General features: G+C 29.7%; 2 protein-coding genes across 2 annotated transcripts; one reads left to right on the forward strand and one right to left on the reverse strand.

The window, feature by feature from the left end:
* Nucleotides 1–1527: 1527 nt before the first annotated feature.
* LOC135962373 (protein starmaker-like) lies at nt 1528–3588 on the reverse strand. Its single transcript, XM_065514271.1, has one exon. It carries the CDS (start codon nt 3478–3480, stop codon nt 1570–1572), a length of 1911 nt encoding a protein of 636 aa, XP_065370343.1. The 5' UTR covers nt 3481–3588; the 3' UTR covers nt 1528–1569.
* A 2673-nt stretch (nt 3589–6261) lies between these two features.
* LOC135962153 (basic salivary proline-rich protein 2-like) lies at nt 6262–6777 on the forward strand. Its single transcript, XM_065513923.1, has 2 exons — nt 6262–6390; nt 6442–6777. Exons 1-2 carry the CDS (start codon nt 6292–6294, stop codon nt 6718–6720), a joined length of 378 nt encoding a protein of 125 aa, XP_065369995.1. The 5' UTR covers nt 6262–6291; the 3' UTR covers nt 6721–6777.
* The last annotated feature ends 9740 nt before the right edge of the window (nt 6778–16517 follow it).

Genomic DNA, 16517 nt, shown 5'->3' on the forward strand with positions numbered 1-16517 from the left:
TATTTCAGAGATTTATGCACATTAATGAAATTTTCGAGAATGGTGCTTATAGGGGAGCTACGGAAAATTATGTACCGATCGGTACTAAATTTGGTAGTACGAGTTCAGCTTATATAACTTATTTGTGCTAAATTTGGTTTGTATATGTTTATAATTGAGATATTTATGAGAGCTTAACTATTTTCAGATAGGTCAGTTGTATGGGCGCTAGGAGAAATAATGGACAGATTTTAACCAAATTCAATTGACTTAAGGTAGGATCACACATGGCAAATATTTACTCAAAAAGCGTAATCACTTTTTTAGCACAAATTGTTTAACGCGTTTACTCTTACAAGTGCTTTGTACGATCAAACAACATCAAATAAAACTAATTTTGTTTTGAATCATCTTACATAGGATGATTCAAAACAACAAATTTAGTTTTATTTTATAAGTTTTTGAAATAAATAAAAGAATTCAAATATATTTTATTTAGTGGTTACGTCTTTTTCGTCAAATATTTACCATGTGTGACCTTACTTTTAATCCTTGGAGCAATGTAAAAGTTTGTGATAAATTTTGTAGAATTATTTTTAAAATTGCGACTTTTAGTTTTATTACAAGGTTTACATGTACGGACAGGCGGACGGACGGACATCGCTTAATCGTATCAGAATATGATCCTGAGCAGTTTTGTATACTTTAAGGTGTTAGAACAATATGTTTGCACATTACAAAACATCAGCAATAATCCTACTATTGTGGTGTAGGGTAGGAAAACCAAACTATTGTTGATGTATATCTGTTGTTGTAATGTACATATATCTACTGAATTTGTCGATAGAGAAATAGTGTTGACAAATAGGCATATGGTTCTAGGCTGGCTGACTACATGGAAACTTTAACTAATAAAAAATATATATTTGTACTAGCTGTCCCGGCAAACGTTGTTCTGCCATAGCTCACACAAAGTTTGAAGACTCCCGCTATAATAGTACTCCAGATATGCAATAATAAATTTTTACTTTGTATGGGAGGTGCCTTGCCCATTGTACCTATATAGGTCAATTGTGAATCTAAACCATCCAGGGACCCACTCAAACACACACAACAAATTTCATCGAAATTGGCCCAGCCGTTAAGTTACTAACACACGTACAGAAGAATTATATATATAAAGATTTCATATTAAATTGAAAAATCTGAAAAAGTTTACAGGATACGAAGCTTAGCCCCTTGACTTTTAGTCTACTATTTAGTCTTAGGGAGTATATGAAACCAATATATATGAAATGGATTTGGGATAATCTTATAACTTTGACATTTGTAAAGGGATTTCGGTGAATCAAAATATAAAATTTTAGAGCAAATACAATAAATGTGTGAAAGTAGAAATTAAAAATTTGGAAAATTAAAAAAATAGCTTATAACTCCGATATTTGTATATATGCAACTTATATATTTAAACAGTAACGATAACAATGGTCCATGGGCTTAGAAGAGTCCATTTCAATGGGAACAATTTTGGATTAAAAGAATATTAAATAGTTTTTCTTTTTGTGAAACCAATCATTATTTAAAATTTATTTAAAAATTAGATTTTTTTAATTGTAAAATATGATTAAATATAACATATGAATTTCCGTTGTCAGCCTGGTCTAAAATATATTCATCATCTTCCTCGTCATCATCTTCGTCGTCATCTTCGTCATCCTCTTCATCGTCATCATCTTCGTCGTCATCGTCTTCATCTTCGTCATCATCATCGTCGTAATATTCTTCATCATCTTCGTCGTCATCTTCGTCATCATCTTCGTCGTCATCGTCTTCGTTGTCATCTTCATCATCATCTTCTTCGTCATCATCATCATCTTCGTCGTCATCTTCGTCATCATCTTCGTCATCATCTTCGTCATCATCTTCGTTGTCATCTTCGTCATCATCTTCGTCATCATCTTCGTCATCATCTTCGTCGTCATCGTCTTCATCTTCGTTGTCATCTTCGTCATCATCTTCGTCATCATCTTCATCGTCTTCGTTGTCATCTCCATCATCATCTTCGTCGTCATCTTCGTCATCATCTTCGTCGTCATCTTCGTCATCATCTTCGTCATCATCTTCGTCATCATCTTCGTCGTCATCGTCTTCATCTTCGTCATCATCTTCGTCATCATCTTCGTCATCATCTTCATCGTCGTCATCGTCGTCATCGTCTTCGTTGTCATCTCCATCATCATCTTCGTCGTCATCTTCCTCATTATCTTCGTCGTCATCTTCGTCGTCATCATCTTCGTCATCATCTTCGTCTTCATCGTCATCTTCGTCGTCATCGTCTTCGTCATCATCTTCGTCATCATCTTCGTCATCATCTTCATCGTCATCTTCGTCGTCATCGTCTTCGTCATCATCTTCGTCGTCATCTTCGTCATCATCTTCGTCGTCATCTTCGTCGTCATCATCTTCGTCATCATCTTCGTCATCATCTTCGTCATCATCTTCATCGTCATCTTCGTCGTCATCGTCTTCGTTGTCATCTTCATCATCATCGTCATCTTCGTCATCATCTTCGTCGTCATCATCTTCGTCGGCATCTTCGTCCTTATATTCGTCGTCATCGTCGTCTTCATCTTCGTCGTCATCATCATCATCTTCCTCGTATTCGTCATCTTCCTCGTTTTCGTCATCATCTTCTTCGTCATCTTCATCATCATCTAAGTCATCATCTTCGTCATAATCTACGTCCCCATCATCAACCTTATATTTCTCCTTGTATTCACTCTCTTCTTTGTCCACATCTTCGTTCTCATCTTTATTCTCTTTGTTATCATCCTCTTTTTCATCATTATCTATGTCTTCATTATCATGAGCAGCATTTTCGTTATAATGTTTATCTTCTTCTTTATTGTTATTTTGATGCTCTTTTTTATCATCTTCTTTAATTTCGCTCTCTTTTTCATCCTCATCATCTGTGTCTTCATTCTCACCTAGATCTGCAACTCCATCTTCATTAGCATCTTTGCCTCTCTTAGTATTTTCGTTTCCATCATACTCATAGTCATCTTCGTCATCATTATCCTTTGCTTCTCTCTTCTCCCTTCTCTTATTTTCAAAATCTTCACTACCCACATGACCGGCATTATTGTCTGGTGTTATTTCATTTTTACTATAATTATTTGCATTTAGTACCTCGTCTTTCGATTTTAAATTTTCACTATTTTTTTCTTCTTCCTCTTTACTAAAATGGTTGTGATCTTTTAGAACTGACGCTTTTACATCGGATGCATTCTCGTTTATGTCTTCAGGAACCGTTATATCAGTTCTTTTAGAATTTTGTTTGTCATCAAAACTAATAAATTTTGAATAATCTCCAAAGTAGTCCTCACTTATTGGTTTTGTTTCAATTGGAGAGTTGCTGGTAAACTCTTTTCTCCGCTGGGGATATGAATGACCAATAGTCAAAAGTGCTAAAACGCCTACGGCAAAAATTATAAACTTCATGTTTGTAGAATTTTAAATTTCAATCGATAACAGATGTATTTATATAGTTTTTTGCAACAGTAAAAATTAATTGTTTAAAATGAAATATTGTAGTAGTTGGAGTCGTACTGTATGATACACTACATTAATAATGGACAAAGTTTAAATATTGTTAAATATAAAATTTGTGAAATTAAGGATTACAATTATTTGTCCAATGTTAAATGTAATTAAATGCACACATACACTTATATTTAGTTATGTTTTTGGATGTCGAGCGATGTTACCGAACAGTAATATTTCAGAAATGGAACCTCGTTGATAAAATATACATTACAGAAATGGAACCTGGTTATCTATTTAATTGATAAAATATGTATATTTTGAATTAATACTGCTACTGTATTAATAATGGACTGTTTACGTAGCATGCAAATATTAACAATAAACTAATTAGTAATACATTTAATAATAATTTGTCTATTAAACAAATATCTTTAAAATAACTCAACACGTGTTATTAATTTATTAATATGAGATAAGTTAAAATGTTAAATATAATTTTATTACTTTAGAAATCTTATTAGTTTTCTTACGATATTTACTGTTTCTTCAGTAATTGTAATTTCGGTCAGTCTTAAATAATTAACAACAATTAAAATAGTTGATTTTATATTGCATTTTAAATTCTGTAAACTCATTTTGTATTTTCATAATTTAAAAAGATTTATTTCTGAAATATTTTTTTAATTTTCCGTAAGATAAATTTGCTCCAATTAATATTTCATCAAAAGATGACAATGCCTTCAAATATGAAAGACTCACCAGGACAAAACCCAGGATCCCGTAATTTACATTTATAAAATCCCGAATTTGCAAAACCCAGTCCCGTTTGGCATCCCTAGTCTGAAGTGACAATTGATCTAGTTAGTCACTTATGGTTTCTTAGGACTGTATAAGAGCTCTAGAACTCTTATTGGAGATATACATAATACGAGTGTGTTGGTTGCCAGGGCACTGTACTAAGCCTGGAATAATAGGACGGGTTGTAGGGTGTCGAAGGCCATCTGACCAATATTGGATGCAAAAGCAACAAAAAAAACTAATTGGGTTGGATAGTTGAAGTCTTAGGTCTCTGGTTGGAGTGATAACCGGTCACTGCTCCATTGGAGCCTTCGTTGGTAAATGGGGTAGTGGCACATAGGACTTTTAAAGGTTCTTCGACAATATCGATGAGCTAGAAACACTAAAACACATTTTGTGTAACTGTGCCAGATTACAATGTCTCATACAAAAATGGCTATGAGTAGTTTCCACGATGATTTTTGTATCTATTGAAGGCACCAAGTTCGGGGATATGAAATCCCTTTGCGCAGTAGTGAAGAACATATTGGGACAGGTCTTAATTTTTTGAAAGCAGCTGACTCAGTAAAGTTTTTGAAACTGTTTTTTCTTACGATTATTAATAAATTTGTTCTTAATTCTGAAAAAGATACTTCAAGAAAATCGGTAAAGGATTAGCAAAAAAGCAGACCAAGGTAGGTAACAAACATAAAATTTTCAAATGCGAATAACTCGTAAACTGTAAGAGACTAAAGCAATGTTTTTCGTATATGTAGATTTCGTCTAGTAGATTCCATATATATACAAATCTTTTAAATCGGATCGCAAACAAAAATTTGGCATCATTTAAAATTTTTGATATACCCGAGGTGCCCCACTTTGGGCATTGTGGCTCGGCGCGCCCTTGGCATTATAAGCCCAAATTCAAAACTTAAATTTATCAACACCTCTTCTATAGCTATTTTTATCAAAATCGGTCTATTCGTTTAGAATGGGCCTCATCGCTGAAGATGATTTTTTGATGAATAGCGGCGGAACGTAGCCCGAACATAACACCCATTATGATAAAACAATTTTATAATTTTACGTTTTCCTGAACGCTAAATCCATCCATGGTGATTTGGCAAAACAAACTGAATAAATGATAACCAATTCGATAGATGTAGCTTCAACAATATGAACTTTCAAAGTTCGGAAGTCCCTATTGGAAGACATTTTACAATTGGAAATGAAAAACCATTTGAACATTTTATAAAACATGTAAAAGTTTCCTTGTATTACTAATTCGAGTGTTCTGAAACATACATAAGTTTTAATAAATAGAATATAATAACAAAAATTCGAAAGAATTAATTCGTAATAAAATTTTCAAAATCAAATTACATTTGATGACCTAACCATTCCATTAACTTTTTCATTCATATTTTAGGAATAAATTTCAAAAATTACAGCCAATTTACTTCCTAATCTCAAATATGCCCACCCTGCATAAACATCTTATGAAGTTGCAATAACACCTTTATGGAGCTCACTAGCAATGTAAATATTATTGTTTAAATTCAAACTTATTATCTAATTATAAGAAATTGTAAATATAAACAAATAAATTGCAGAGTAAACCTAATTTATACCACTGCGTAGTAGTTACCTGTTTTATACAAATATTTGGTCATTTAGGTAAGTAGTGACGAACAGAAGTTAATTTACTTATTAGTTAAATTATCCACTACGTATTTTGCATCAAATAAAAATATTTATTAAAATTAAAGTCATAATTTTGATTGTGTTTACATACAATAGTTAAATAGTTTAAATAATAATTACTAAATTAATAAATAGCTCATTCAAACACTTGATCAAATATTTTTTATTATAACAAATGCTAGAAATAATCGATAATAGAAAGTAGATCTTTATACATTTGATGAAAATATTCCAATTTATTATTAGATAAAATAGTATAATATAAAGAGTGAAAAGAGTATAAATATGATAATAAAATTGATTCACACTCAAAATTCAACAACCATGAAGTTCATCGTTACAATTGCCGTTGTGTTGGCCCTTTTGGCTCTAACAAAAGCTCAAGTTAGTACTTTTCCCACCTTTGTTAAAAAAAACGATTTAATGTTTATATAGGATGATGCAATACAATCTGACGAGTCTAATCAACCTGAATCATCCAATCAATCTGATCAACCTGAACCATCTGACCAATCAGAGTCATTACCAGCACCACCTTCAGATAATCCTAGGCCACCCAGGCCTGAAGGACCCCCAAGGCCTGGAAGACCTGATGGACGTCCTTTAGGTCATCGTTTCCCAAGACCTCAACCCAATGAAGAGCAGCAAGCTGAAAACGGAAATCGCGCACGCTATCCTCCTTCCGGCCCCCATCGTCCACCAATATTTTATTAATTTAATGTATAAGTTTGGACAGGGCCAACAAATACAAGATAACTATTAATTAGCATACATATACTTACATACTTTTTGGTTCATGGGAAATGTATGAAAACTTTGTTTTTATTTATTGTACCTTATACAGTGGTGGCCACCAATTTAAGACAAATACTTGAATTTTTTTCATCAACTGAATTTTAAGTGCGATAGAGCCAAAATAAAAGGACCTCTAAGGGTATGAAATTTATTATTAATGTTTCTAGTTTCTGAAAAATGTTTGGAAAAATCGGTAAAACATATATGGACAAAGATATGTGGAAATACGTTGACCCACCTCAGCGAACATCCGCTGTTAATAACATGATATGACCGAAACTAATGGAACTAAAAATACGAATATTTTATAACAATAAAAATATAATGATACATATAAATGTGAGAAAATATGTTTATTTAAAAAAAAAATTGTTTGGTCAAGTTGTAGAAAAATTTAATGTGTTCGTGGTGAATATGTATGAATTGACACAGTCGAATAAAACACACTTGTGTGTTAAAACAGTCCTCATGCATACATATTTGTGGAAATATTTGAAAAAATAATTGACAATTACATGAAATTTAGCAAACAATTTTTGTCTTAAATTCCTGGCCACCACTGTAGGTTCTATATCTCCTCTCCTCTATATCTGGAAGGAACAATAGGCTACTTTTTGTTTTGAAATTTCAAGTGGGTGTGGTACCTCCCACATTTTAAAAAGCAAATATCTAGGAAACTATAATAGCTAGTTATCAAATTTTACATGAGCAATTCCTCCATTTGTATAAATATTTTACGAAAAACTGGGAGGAGTAGCCTACCATATGAGGAGCCGCAGAAAAAAAGATACTTTTTCGCACATTTAAAATTTTTGAGAAAATGAGTTTTATTTATTTCGCCCCCTTAAAAAACTGCATGAACCTGAAAATGGTAATCAGTTTCCTGCTTATCGATATATACATCTTACTGCCATAAGTCACCACATTAAATATTTAGGATGTTTGATAAAAAACCATTTTAATATCGGAAAAAGAACCTTTTTTAAAAAATAAAGAAAAAGAAGTACGTTTTTTTTAAAAATATGTTTTTTATGCTTTTTTTTTAAACAATAATATTTTAAATGAATGTTTTTAATCCTGATCTAAAATATAAACAAATTACACATTGAAATTAAATATTTTTTTTTCGTTTTATACTAGTGTTGTACGTTTTGTTATGCACACGTTTTTTTAGAACCCATTTACTTAGTAAAAAAATTAAGAAAATTTTTATAACTTGATTGTTTCTAGAAGACCCAAATATTATAAACAGGGACCCGAAATAACTGTTATTTTTTTTTAAATAAGCAATTGGTTATAGAAAAAATAACTGCAAAAAATAGGTCCCGTAATAACAATTAAAAATAACTCAAAAAAATTTTAGTCTATGATAACCATTATGAAAATTTTTATTTTTTTTAGGTCTTTGATAACCATTATGAAAGATTTTTATTTTTTTGGTCTTTAATAACCATTATAAAAAATTTTTATTTTTTTGGTCTTCGATAGACTACAGCCATTACAAATATTTATACCCTACACCACCATAGTGATATAGCGTATAGTGCCCCCAGGACGAAGTCTATTGAATTTGGTTAAAATCGGTCTATTATTTCTCCCAAACGATTGTCCTATCTGAAAATAGATAATCCCTCATAAATATCTTAGTTATATAGATATCCAAACCAAATTCAGCACAAATAAGTTTTATATAAGCCGAACTCTCACTACTAAATTTTGTGACGATTGGTCCATAATTAGTCATAGCTCCCATACAAGGCCCACTTCCGAAAAGCATTTTAACGAGTATAGATTTCTTAAAAATGTTGGTATTAAAATAAAATTTAGCACAAATAACGTTCATATATACAGAAGACATGTCACTTAATTTTATGCCGATTGGTCCATAATTAGTCATAGCTATCACATATTGCACATTTTAAAAGAAAACTGTTTATAATCATAAATATTCTTGATTCTTATGAAATTCTGGAACAATTTATCTTTCTCTGTCTATTTTAAAATACAAGAAAACCAGGTCCATGTGACCAAAAAACTTTGTTGGTACTCATAATGTTTACGGAAGACCAAAAAACATAAAAACCTTTAATAATAGTTATCAAAGACCAAAAAAATAAAAATCTTTCATAATGGTTATTGAAGACCAAATGAAATAAAAATCGTTTATAATGGTTACCAAAGACCAAAATAATATTGGTTATTTTTAACTGTTATTCAGGGACCATTTTTCAAAAATTCTTGATAAACAATTATTTCAGGATTTTTTCCAATATTGGTTATAACAGTTATGTCCCTGATTATAAAACCAAATATTATAAAAATACCAAAAAACCAAATTTTGAAAAAATGCGAAAAAGTAACTTTTGTTCTGCGGCTCCTCATATAATGTAAATACTAAGATATAAAGTAAATAGTTATGTATTTTAGAATATCTGGAGAACTATTATTAAATTAATACATTAATACATAAGATAATCATTTTATTCTTGGTATACCCTAAAAAATTACAACAAATTTAATTTTTATCAAATCTTTCAGTTTTTTTAATTTTCTACGATTAATGCAACGTAGCGAATTGGGTTAAGCAATTAAGTGTATATTTTTTTTCCCCGTTGGCAAAAATTATTTTCTTCTGAATACAAGTAAGCCTCCATTTACGCGGTACTTTATTTACACGAATTCGATATAACGCGAACTCAACAGTTTTTTCAAATACCCGATTTTTTTTTACACGAATTTTATATAACGCTGCAACAAAAAACAAGAAACGAAAAAAACAAGCAAATAACAGATTTCTTTTTTGAAAACTTCGTTAATTTTTATGAATTTTTTGTTATGTTATGTTTTGATTTATTTTATGTATTAGAATATTTCGTTTTTTAATTGACTTTAATTTTGTTTTAAGTTTTTTACTTTACTTTTCTTTTAAGTAAGTTTTTAAAAGTACAAATAAAATAAGTTTACTTAAAGTATATATCGTCGCCTTAAATGCAAACTGACGTAACTACATTTTTATTGTTTTTACAGGATACGTTATAAAATCAATAATGTGTTTTCTATTTAACGCGATTTTTAGGTCCCAATTTCTTTTTTGTTATGTGACTGATATATTGTTTTATATCGTTTTACGCGAATTTGATTTACACGCTATTTTTTTGGGCCCAACAAACCGCGTAAATGGAGGCCTACCTGTACTTTGTTTATCTATTTCAATTATTCTAATTTTATAGAGATTATGTAGATCAAGGGTTCTCACATTAAGCTTAAACACTATATCATAATTTATTTTCCAATTTAAATTTGACTTAAAATAATTTTCTAATGGCTTAACTTTAATTTATAATAACTTCTTTACAATGATATTTTGACAGCACGTAATTACATTCTAGATATCTGGCAAAATAATGTACATTAGGCCGGGTCGAATTGTATGTACGATCAAAAAGTAAAAAATAGTATAGCAGAAACAATATCTACGGTAAATTCTAAGAAAGTTTCCTCAAGAAACCATAGGTGTAAAATCAAATCCTATCTTGCGCATTTCGTCTTTTATCCAATAAAAAAAACTATTAAAAAAAATATGTACTGAAATATCATTTGATTTTAGACCTAGAATACGTAGAATACGTTTCTGCTACACGATTTTTCGTGACAAAAATCGACCCACCCTTATTAATGTACATACTTCGAAATCATTTTATTATGTCTGTTGATGAAAGATATATGTATACTAGAGTGCTCCAAGATTGTATGGACGAAAAAAACTTTCTAGGTACAGGCCGTCCCCCCCTCTAGAATTGTTCTATGTATTGTAGAAACACGTTGTGTAAAATATTAGGATGATAGAATAACGTTAACTGGTGGCGCAACGACGAGGTGCATTTACAAGGGGAAAATATGCAATTTTTTGAGTTTTTGTAAAAATTTTGCCATTAAATAATCACTTTTACAATTTAATTTAAAAGAATCGAAATGTGTACGTAATTTTCGTTATAATAGATATAAAAGACAAACATTGGTGAAAAAATGTTAAAGTTATTAAAAAATCGCCAGGCCATTAACGTGTCTCAAGCCACTAGAACAAGAAATTTATGAACAAAATTAACATATTTTGAGAAATATTAAAATAAAAGCTCATTTTTACTTAAAATATATCCATATTTACTTGTACATGAGTTTTTGTCCTCGTAGGATACTGTTAACCTATTCGCAGGTATGAGCAAAAAAATAAAATTTTTTTAACGGCAGTTTCAAAACTCCAATTTCAAATTTTTAAAAATTTTGTTAAACAAATTTCAGAATTTTTTGATCATCACATGGGGATTTATTGACAACATAATAGGGAATAAAAATGTGAAAAAGGTATGTCAATACCTCCTATAGTTTTTCCGTACCTGTGATATAAATTTTGCGATTTTCGAGAAAAACTAATTTTTTGGCCATATTTTGGGGAATGACCAGAATGTCCTTACTGTAATGATTTTTAAGTAAAGGCTATTCAGAATAATATAGTCCAGGTAATTTTAAATATAGTCTGAAAGTTTTACTAAAATCGGAAAACTTTAACCCTTAAATCGTGAAGGTCAAATGTCAATTTTTTCAATATTTGGAATTTCTCATGGAAAGATAGCGAAATATTATATATTTTTGGGCCGATTTTGATGAAACTTAAGAAAAATATAAAATGAAGTCTAGTATTTACAATAACAGTACAAAAATGGAAATTAACCCTTAATAGCACTTGGGGTCCAAATGACCCTCAACTTTTAAAATCACGAAAAACTCATTCATTTTGACCCCAAGTACTCTGAAGGGTTAATTTCTATTTTTGTACTGTTATTGTGAATACTAGACTTCATTTTATATTATTCTTAAGTTTCATCAAAATCGGCCCAAAAATATATAATATTTCGCTATCTTTCCATGAGAAATTCCAAATATTGAAAAAATTGACCTTTGACCTTAACGATTTAAGGGTTAAAGTGTTCCGATTTTAGTAAAACTTTCAGACTGTATTTAAAATTACCTGGACTATATTATTCTGAATAGCTTTTACTTAAAAATCATTACAGTAAGGAAATTCTGGTCATTCCCCAAAATATGGCCAAAAATTAGTTTTTCTCGAAAATCGCAAAATTTATATCGCAGGTACGGAAACACTATTGGAGGTATTGACATACCTTTTTCACATTTTTATTCCCTATTATGTTGTCAATAAATCCCCATGTGATGATCAACAAATTCTGAAATTTGTTTAACAAAATTTTTAAAAATTTGAAATTGGAGTTTTGAAACTGCCGTTAAAAAAATTTTATTTTTTTGCTCATACCTGCGAATAGGTTAACAGTATCCTACGAGGACAAAAACTCATGTACAAGCAAATATAGATATATTTTAAGTAAAAATGAGCTTTTATTTTAATATTTCTCAAAATATGTTAATTTTGTTCATAAATTTCTTGTTATAGTGGCTTGAGACACGTTAATGGCCTGGCGATTTTTTAATAACTTTAACATTTTTTCACCAATTTTTGTCTTTTATATCTTATTATAACGACAATTACGTACACATTTCGATTCTTTTAAATTAAATTGTAAAAGTCATTATTTAATGGCAAAATTTTTACAAAAACTGAAAAAATTGCATATTTTCCCCTTGTAAATGCACCTCAAAACTTCAGCGTCGTTGCGCACCAGTTAACGTTATCCTATCATCCTAATATTTTACACAATGTGTTTCTACAATACATAGAACAATTCTAGAGGGGGGGGACGGTCAAAATTCGCAATTTTATTTTTTTGGAGCACTCTAATGTATACATTAGAGTGACAAACAGTTGTTTCTGCATTGTTTTCTAGAAATATGTAGATTTATTTATATTAATGAATTTACATTAAAAAAAATTTTTGGAAATTAACCCTGTATCTCCTTTGGGTGAAAATTACCCAAAAACTGTATTATCGCCAAAATTCGGAAAAAAAAATGCAAATTTTTCAGTTTTTGTCAAAATTTTGCTACTAAATAAATACTTTTGCAATTGAATGCAAAATAATCGAAATGTTTACGTAATTATCGTTGTAATGAGATATAAATGACAAAATTTGGTTAAAAAATGTTAAAGTTATTACAAATTCGCCAGACCATTAACGTGTTTCAGGCCACTTGAACAAAAAATGTAGGGGAAAAAATTAATATATTTCGAGAAAAATTAAAATAAAAGCTAATTTTTATTTAAAATATATCCGTATTTACTTGCGTATGAGATTTTATTTTCGTAGGATACCGTTAACCTATTCGCAGGTATGGCCAAAAAATATTTTTTTAACGGCCGTTACGAATCTCCATTTTCAAATTTTCTAAAAATTTTGTTAAACTAATTTTAGAATTTTTTGATCATCACATTGGGATTTATTGAGATCATAATAGGGAATAAAAATATGAAAAAATTATGTCAATACCTTGTACAGTTTTTCCGTACCTGCGATTTAAATTTTGCGATTTTCAAGAAAAACAAATTTTTTGTCCATATTTTGGCGAATGAGTCCAATTTCCTTAATGTTACAAATTTTAATTAAACCTATTCATAATATTATAGTCCTGGTAACTTTAAATATGGTCTGAAAGCTTTACTAAAATCGGAAAACGTTAACCTTAAAATCGTGAAGGTCAAAGGTCAAATTTTTCTATATTGGTATTTCTAATGAAAAGATAGTGAAATGTTATATATTTTTGGGCCGATTTTAATGAAATTTGGGATAATGCAGTTTTTGGGTCATTTTGACCCAAAGGAGATACAGGGTTAATTTCCAAAAAATTTTTTTAATGTAATATTCATTAATATAAATAAATGTACATATTTCTAGAAAACCATAGTTGGGGGTAGTGCACTAATTTTTAACTATCACTAATAGTTAGTGGTAGTGTAAAATATTTCACTAATTTGTTTAATGTTTAGTGATGAGTTGAAAAATATAAGCCTCACTCAATAATAGTGATAGTGTAGTTAAAATTTTTTAACTAATAATATTTTGAAAATAGTTAAAATATTTTTTTTGCAGCCTAATGAAATAATTTTTTCTACACAAAAAAAGAAGACACGTGTATCGGCGTTTTGAAAGTTTACATCTGAATTTCATTTGAGGGGGGGGGGGTTTAAAGTTTCCCAACTCTGGCACATTCTTATTGTTAATCGTCATAAGAAACCATCTTCATCGAGACCTGCAGAGACACCCCAAAAGCATATCGAACGACTATCCGCAAGTACAACTCATGCTTTCAAATGACGTCCTTCGAGGCAACTAATACCGTAAACATTTGCCCACATTTAAAGTTCAAGGCCAAATGCACCACAGAATGGCATCGTTGCTCCCGCTTCCCTATGATGGTACCCTGCTCAAAGCAGGGTACCTTCAACATGCACAATTTTTAAACACATGCCATTTGTTTGTTTCCCATCCGATTTCAAAGATTTTTATATTTTTGGAAACAGCTCGGCTAGGTCTAATTAATCAATTATTTTAGTAAAGATTTTATTTTATATTTATTGAGTTTCTAAAACTAAAGTTTGTGGAGAAGTGTTGATTTACATTAGTTAAACTTCCTAGCGCTAATGGGGGCCAATGTCCATCCGAATGAGCTGAAATTTAACATATAAATAGTGCTTGGGAACGTCTGTATGTTATACAAATATGGAATACATAATACTAATAAAATTTTTTTACTAACTCACGGTAAATAACGTCACAGTAGGCACTTTTCTAAAAAAATCAATTTTTGGAACATTTCGGTATTTGAAAATAAAAATATTTCAAAACTTATAATGATATTGATTTTAGGACATTTGAGTGTTTATTAGTTCCAAATTTTGTTTTGATATATTTAACCTTTAAAATTTTACATTTAGTTTTCAAGGTAAATTGTGTCCCAAAAATTCAAATGTAAATTTATTCTTTTGACAATTAAAAATTCATGGAATACTGTATTGAAAAATATGAAAAAAAAAATGTTATTGAATTTTTTCGAATTGAAATAAAATTGTTACTTATGAATAGTTTTTAATGAAATTTTACTGTCAGCAATCCCGTAATTCCCAAAAAAGTGTCGAAAAATCCCAAAAATGGAAATTTTTAGTTTTTTGGCTATAATATCCATACCAGGGCCGGAATTATCGGAATCCTTTACAAAATAATTAAAAACACATTGGGCCATCTAAAATCGGTTACTATATTTTGATATCAAATATGCGATTTGAGAATTTTTGTCCTAAAGTTTAATTTTACATAAAAAAAGGTGTTTTTTGATTGGACCTGGTCCCCTCGGTAACAAAAATTTTTAATTTTTTTTTTTCATTTAAAATATTTTATGCAAATTTAGCTTTCAGAAAGTATAAATTCCTTATACATTATCTTAGAAAGTTTTTGCGATAAATGAAAAAAGTTCTTTTTCCCAAAAAATTAGCGAAAGATCGCCTTTTTTAAATTTTTAAATTAAAATGCATATACATAACTTTGGACTTAGTCATTATTTTTAAACAATTCTTCTTCTATTTGACACATACATATGTTGTTAGTCTAATGAAGGAAAACTGGAGAAAATCGGAAAATATGTGGATACGCTGTTATCAAAAAACTGGAGTAGGTTAGGTAAAACTGTTGAAAATTAAATTTTCAAATGTGAGAAATGTAAGAGATAATTGATAGCTAGGACCATAGCTGTTAATTTTGGATTACGATTAGTAATCAATTAGATTATTTTTTAAAAATAATTTAATTGATTATATAATTCTCTTCAGAACAATTTCTGATTACTAATTGATTAGGATTACAAATAATCAAAAAATAATCAACATTACTTGCGATTACGAGAAAATAATCAAAAATAATCAAAAGTAATCAAAAAATAATATTTTAAAAACTATTTTCAAAGATTACTTTTGATTATTTTAGATTATTTTCCAAAAATTTTGCATTTACATCATTTTATTTTCAAAAATTTGCATTTACTACATAAAAAATTTCTAAACAAATAAAACAGAATTAGATGTTTTTTTCATAAAAAATATACGTATATTAAATTTAATAACACTATGCGATAAATAGTAGGGTCACTGATTGCCCACCGGGAAATATTAGATTGGTAAAAAAAGTTATACGTGTCCCGATTTGAAATTAGTATGTATCGTAAAGGAAAAATTTAAATTTTTTTGCCTTTTTAATTTTTACCATCTAAATGTCCGAATACCGCAAAGTTATGTTCAGTAAAGTTGATAAGCTCAACGCCGACTACAATACAGTCAAAAAATAAAAGTGGTATTTCATTTCTGAAAATTGCCTAAACATGTATAAATTTCTTAAAAATATAAATATAGTTATCAAGTTGAAATTCGAAAGAAAAAATTTCAATATATATAAAAATCGCAGTACCAAATTTTATGATGATCGGCCCATAATTGGTCATAGCCTACATATAAGAACCACTACCGGAAAACACATTAACCTACACCGATCAGTAATTTGTATTCAAGAATCATACTATAAGCTTTTTAAATATCGATCCATAATTCCATAACTTTAAATGAAATTCTACAAAATTAGACCATGTTCCACTTGCGATAATAACTAGAATACGCATAAAACTATTGTAAAGATGAAATTAGATTAAAATATATAGACATCACGTAAAAATGTTTTATGACAATCGAATCACAATAGGTCATT

Source organism: Calliphora vicina, chromosome 5 (genome assembly GCF_958450345.1).
Source record: "Calliphora vicina chromosome 5, idCalVici1.1, whole genome shotgun sequence".
In the NCBI taxonomy this organism is placed as follows: domain Eukaryota; kingdom Metazoa; phylum Arthropoda; class Insecta; order Diptera; family Calliphoridae; genus Calliphora; species Calliphora vicina.

Excerpts from the sequence above, each read along its gene's own strand:
- LOC135962373 (XM_065514271.1), bottom strand. The coding sequence starts at position 3,480 with ATGAAGTTTATAATTTTTGCCGTAGGCGTTTTAGCACTTTTGACTATT.
- LOC135962153 (XM_065513923.1), top strand. The coding sequence starts at position 6,292 with ATGATAATAAAATTGATTCACACTCAAAATTCAACAACCATGAAGTTC. Across the intron at positions 6,391-6,441 it reads TGGCTCTAACAAAAGCTCAA|GATGATGCAATACAATCTGA; the intron begins GTTAGTACTTTT and ends ATGTTTATATAG.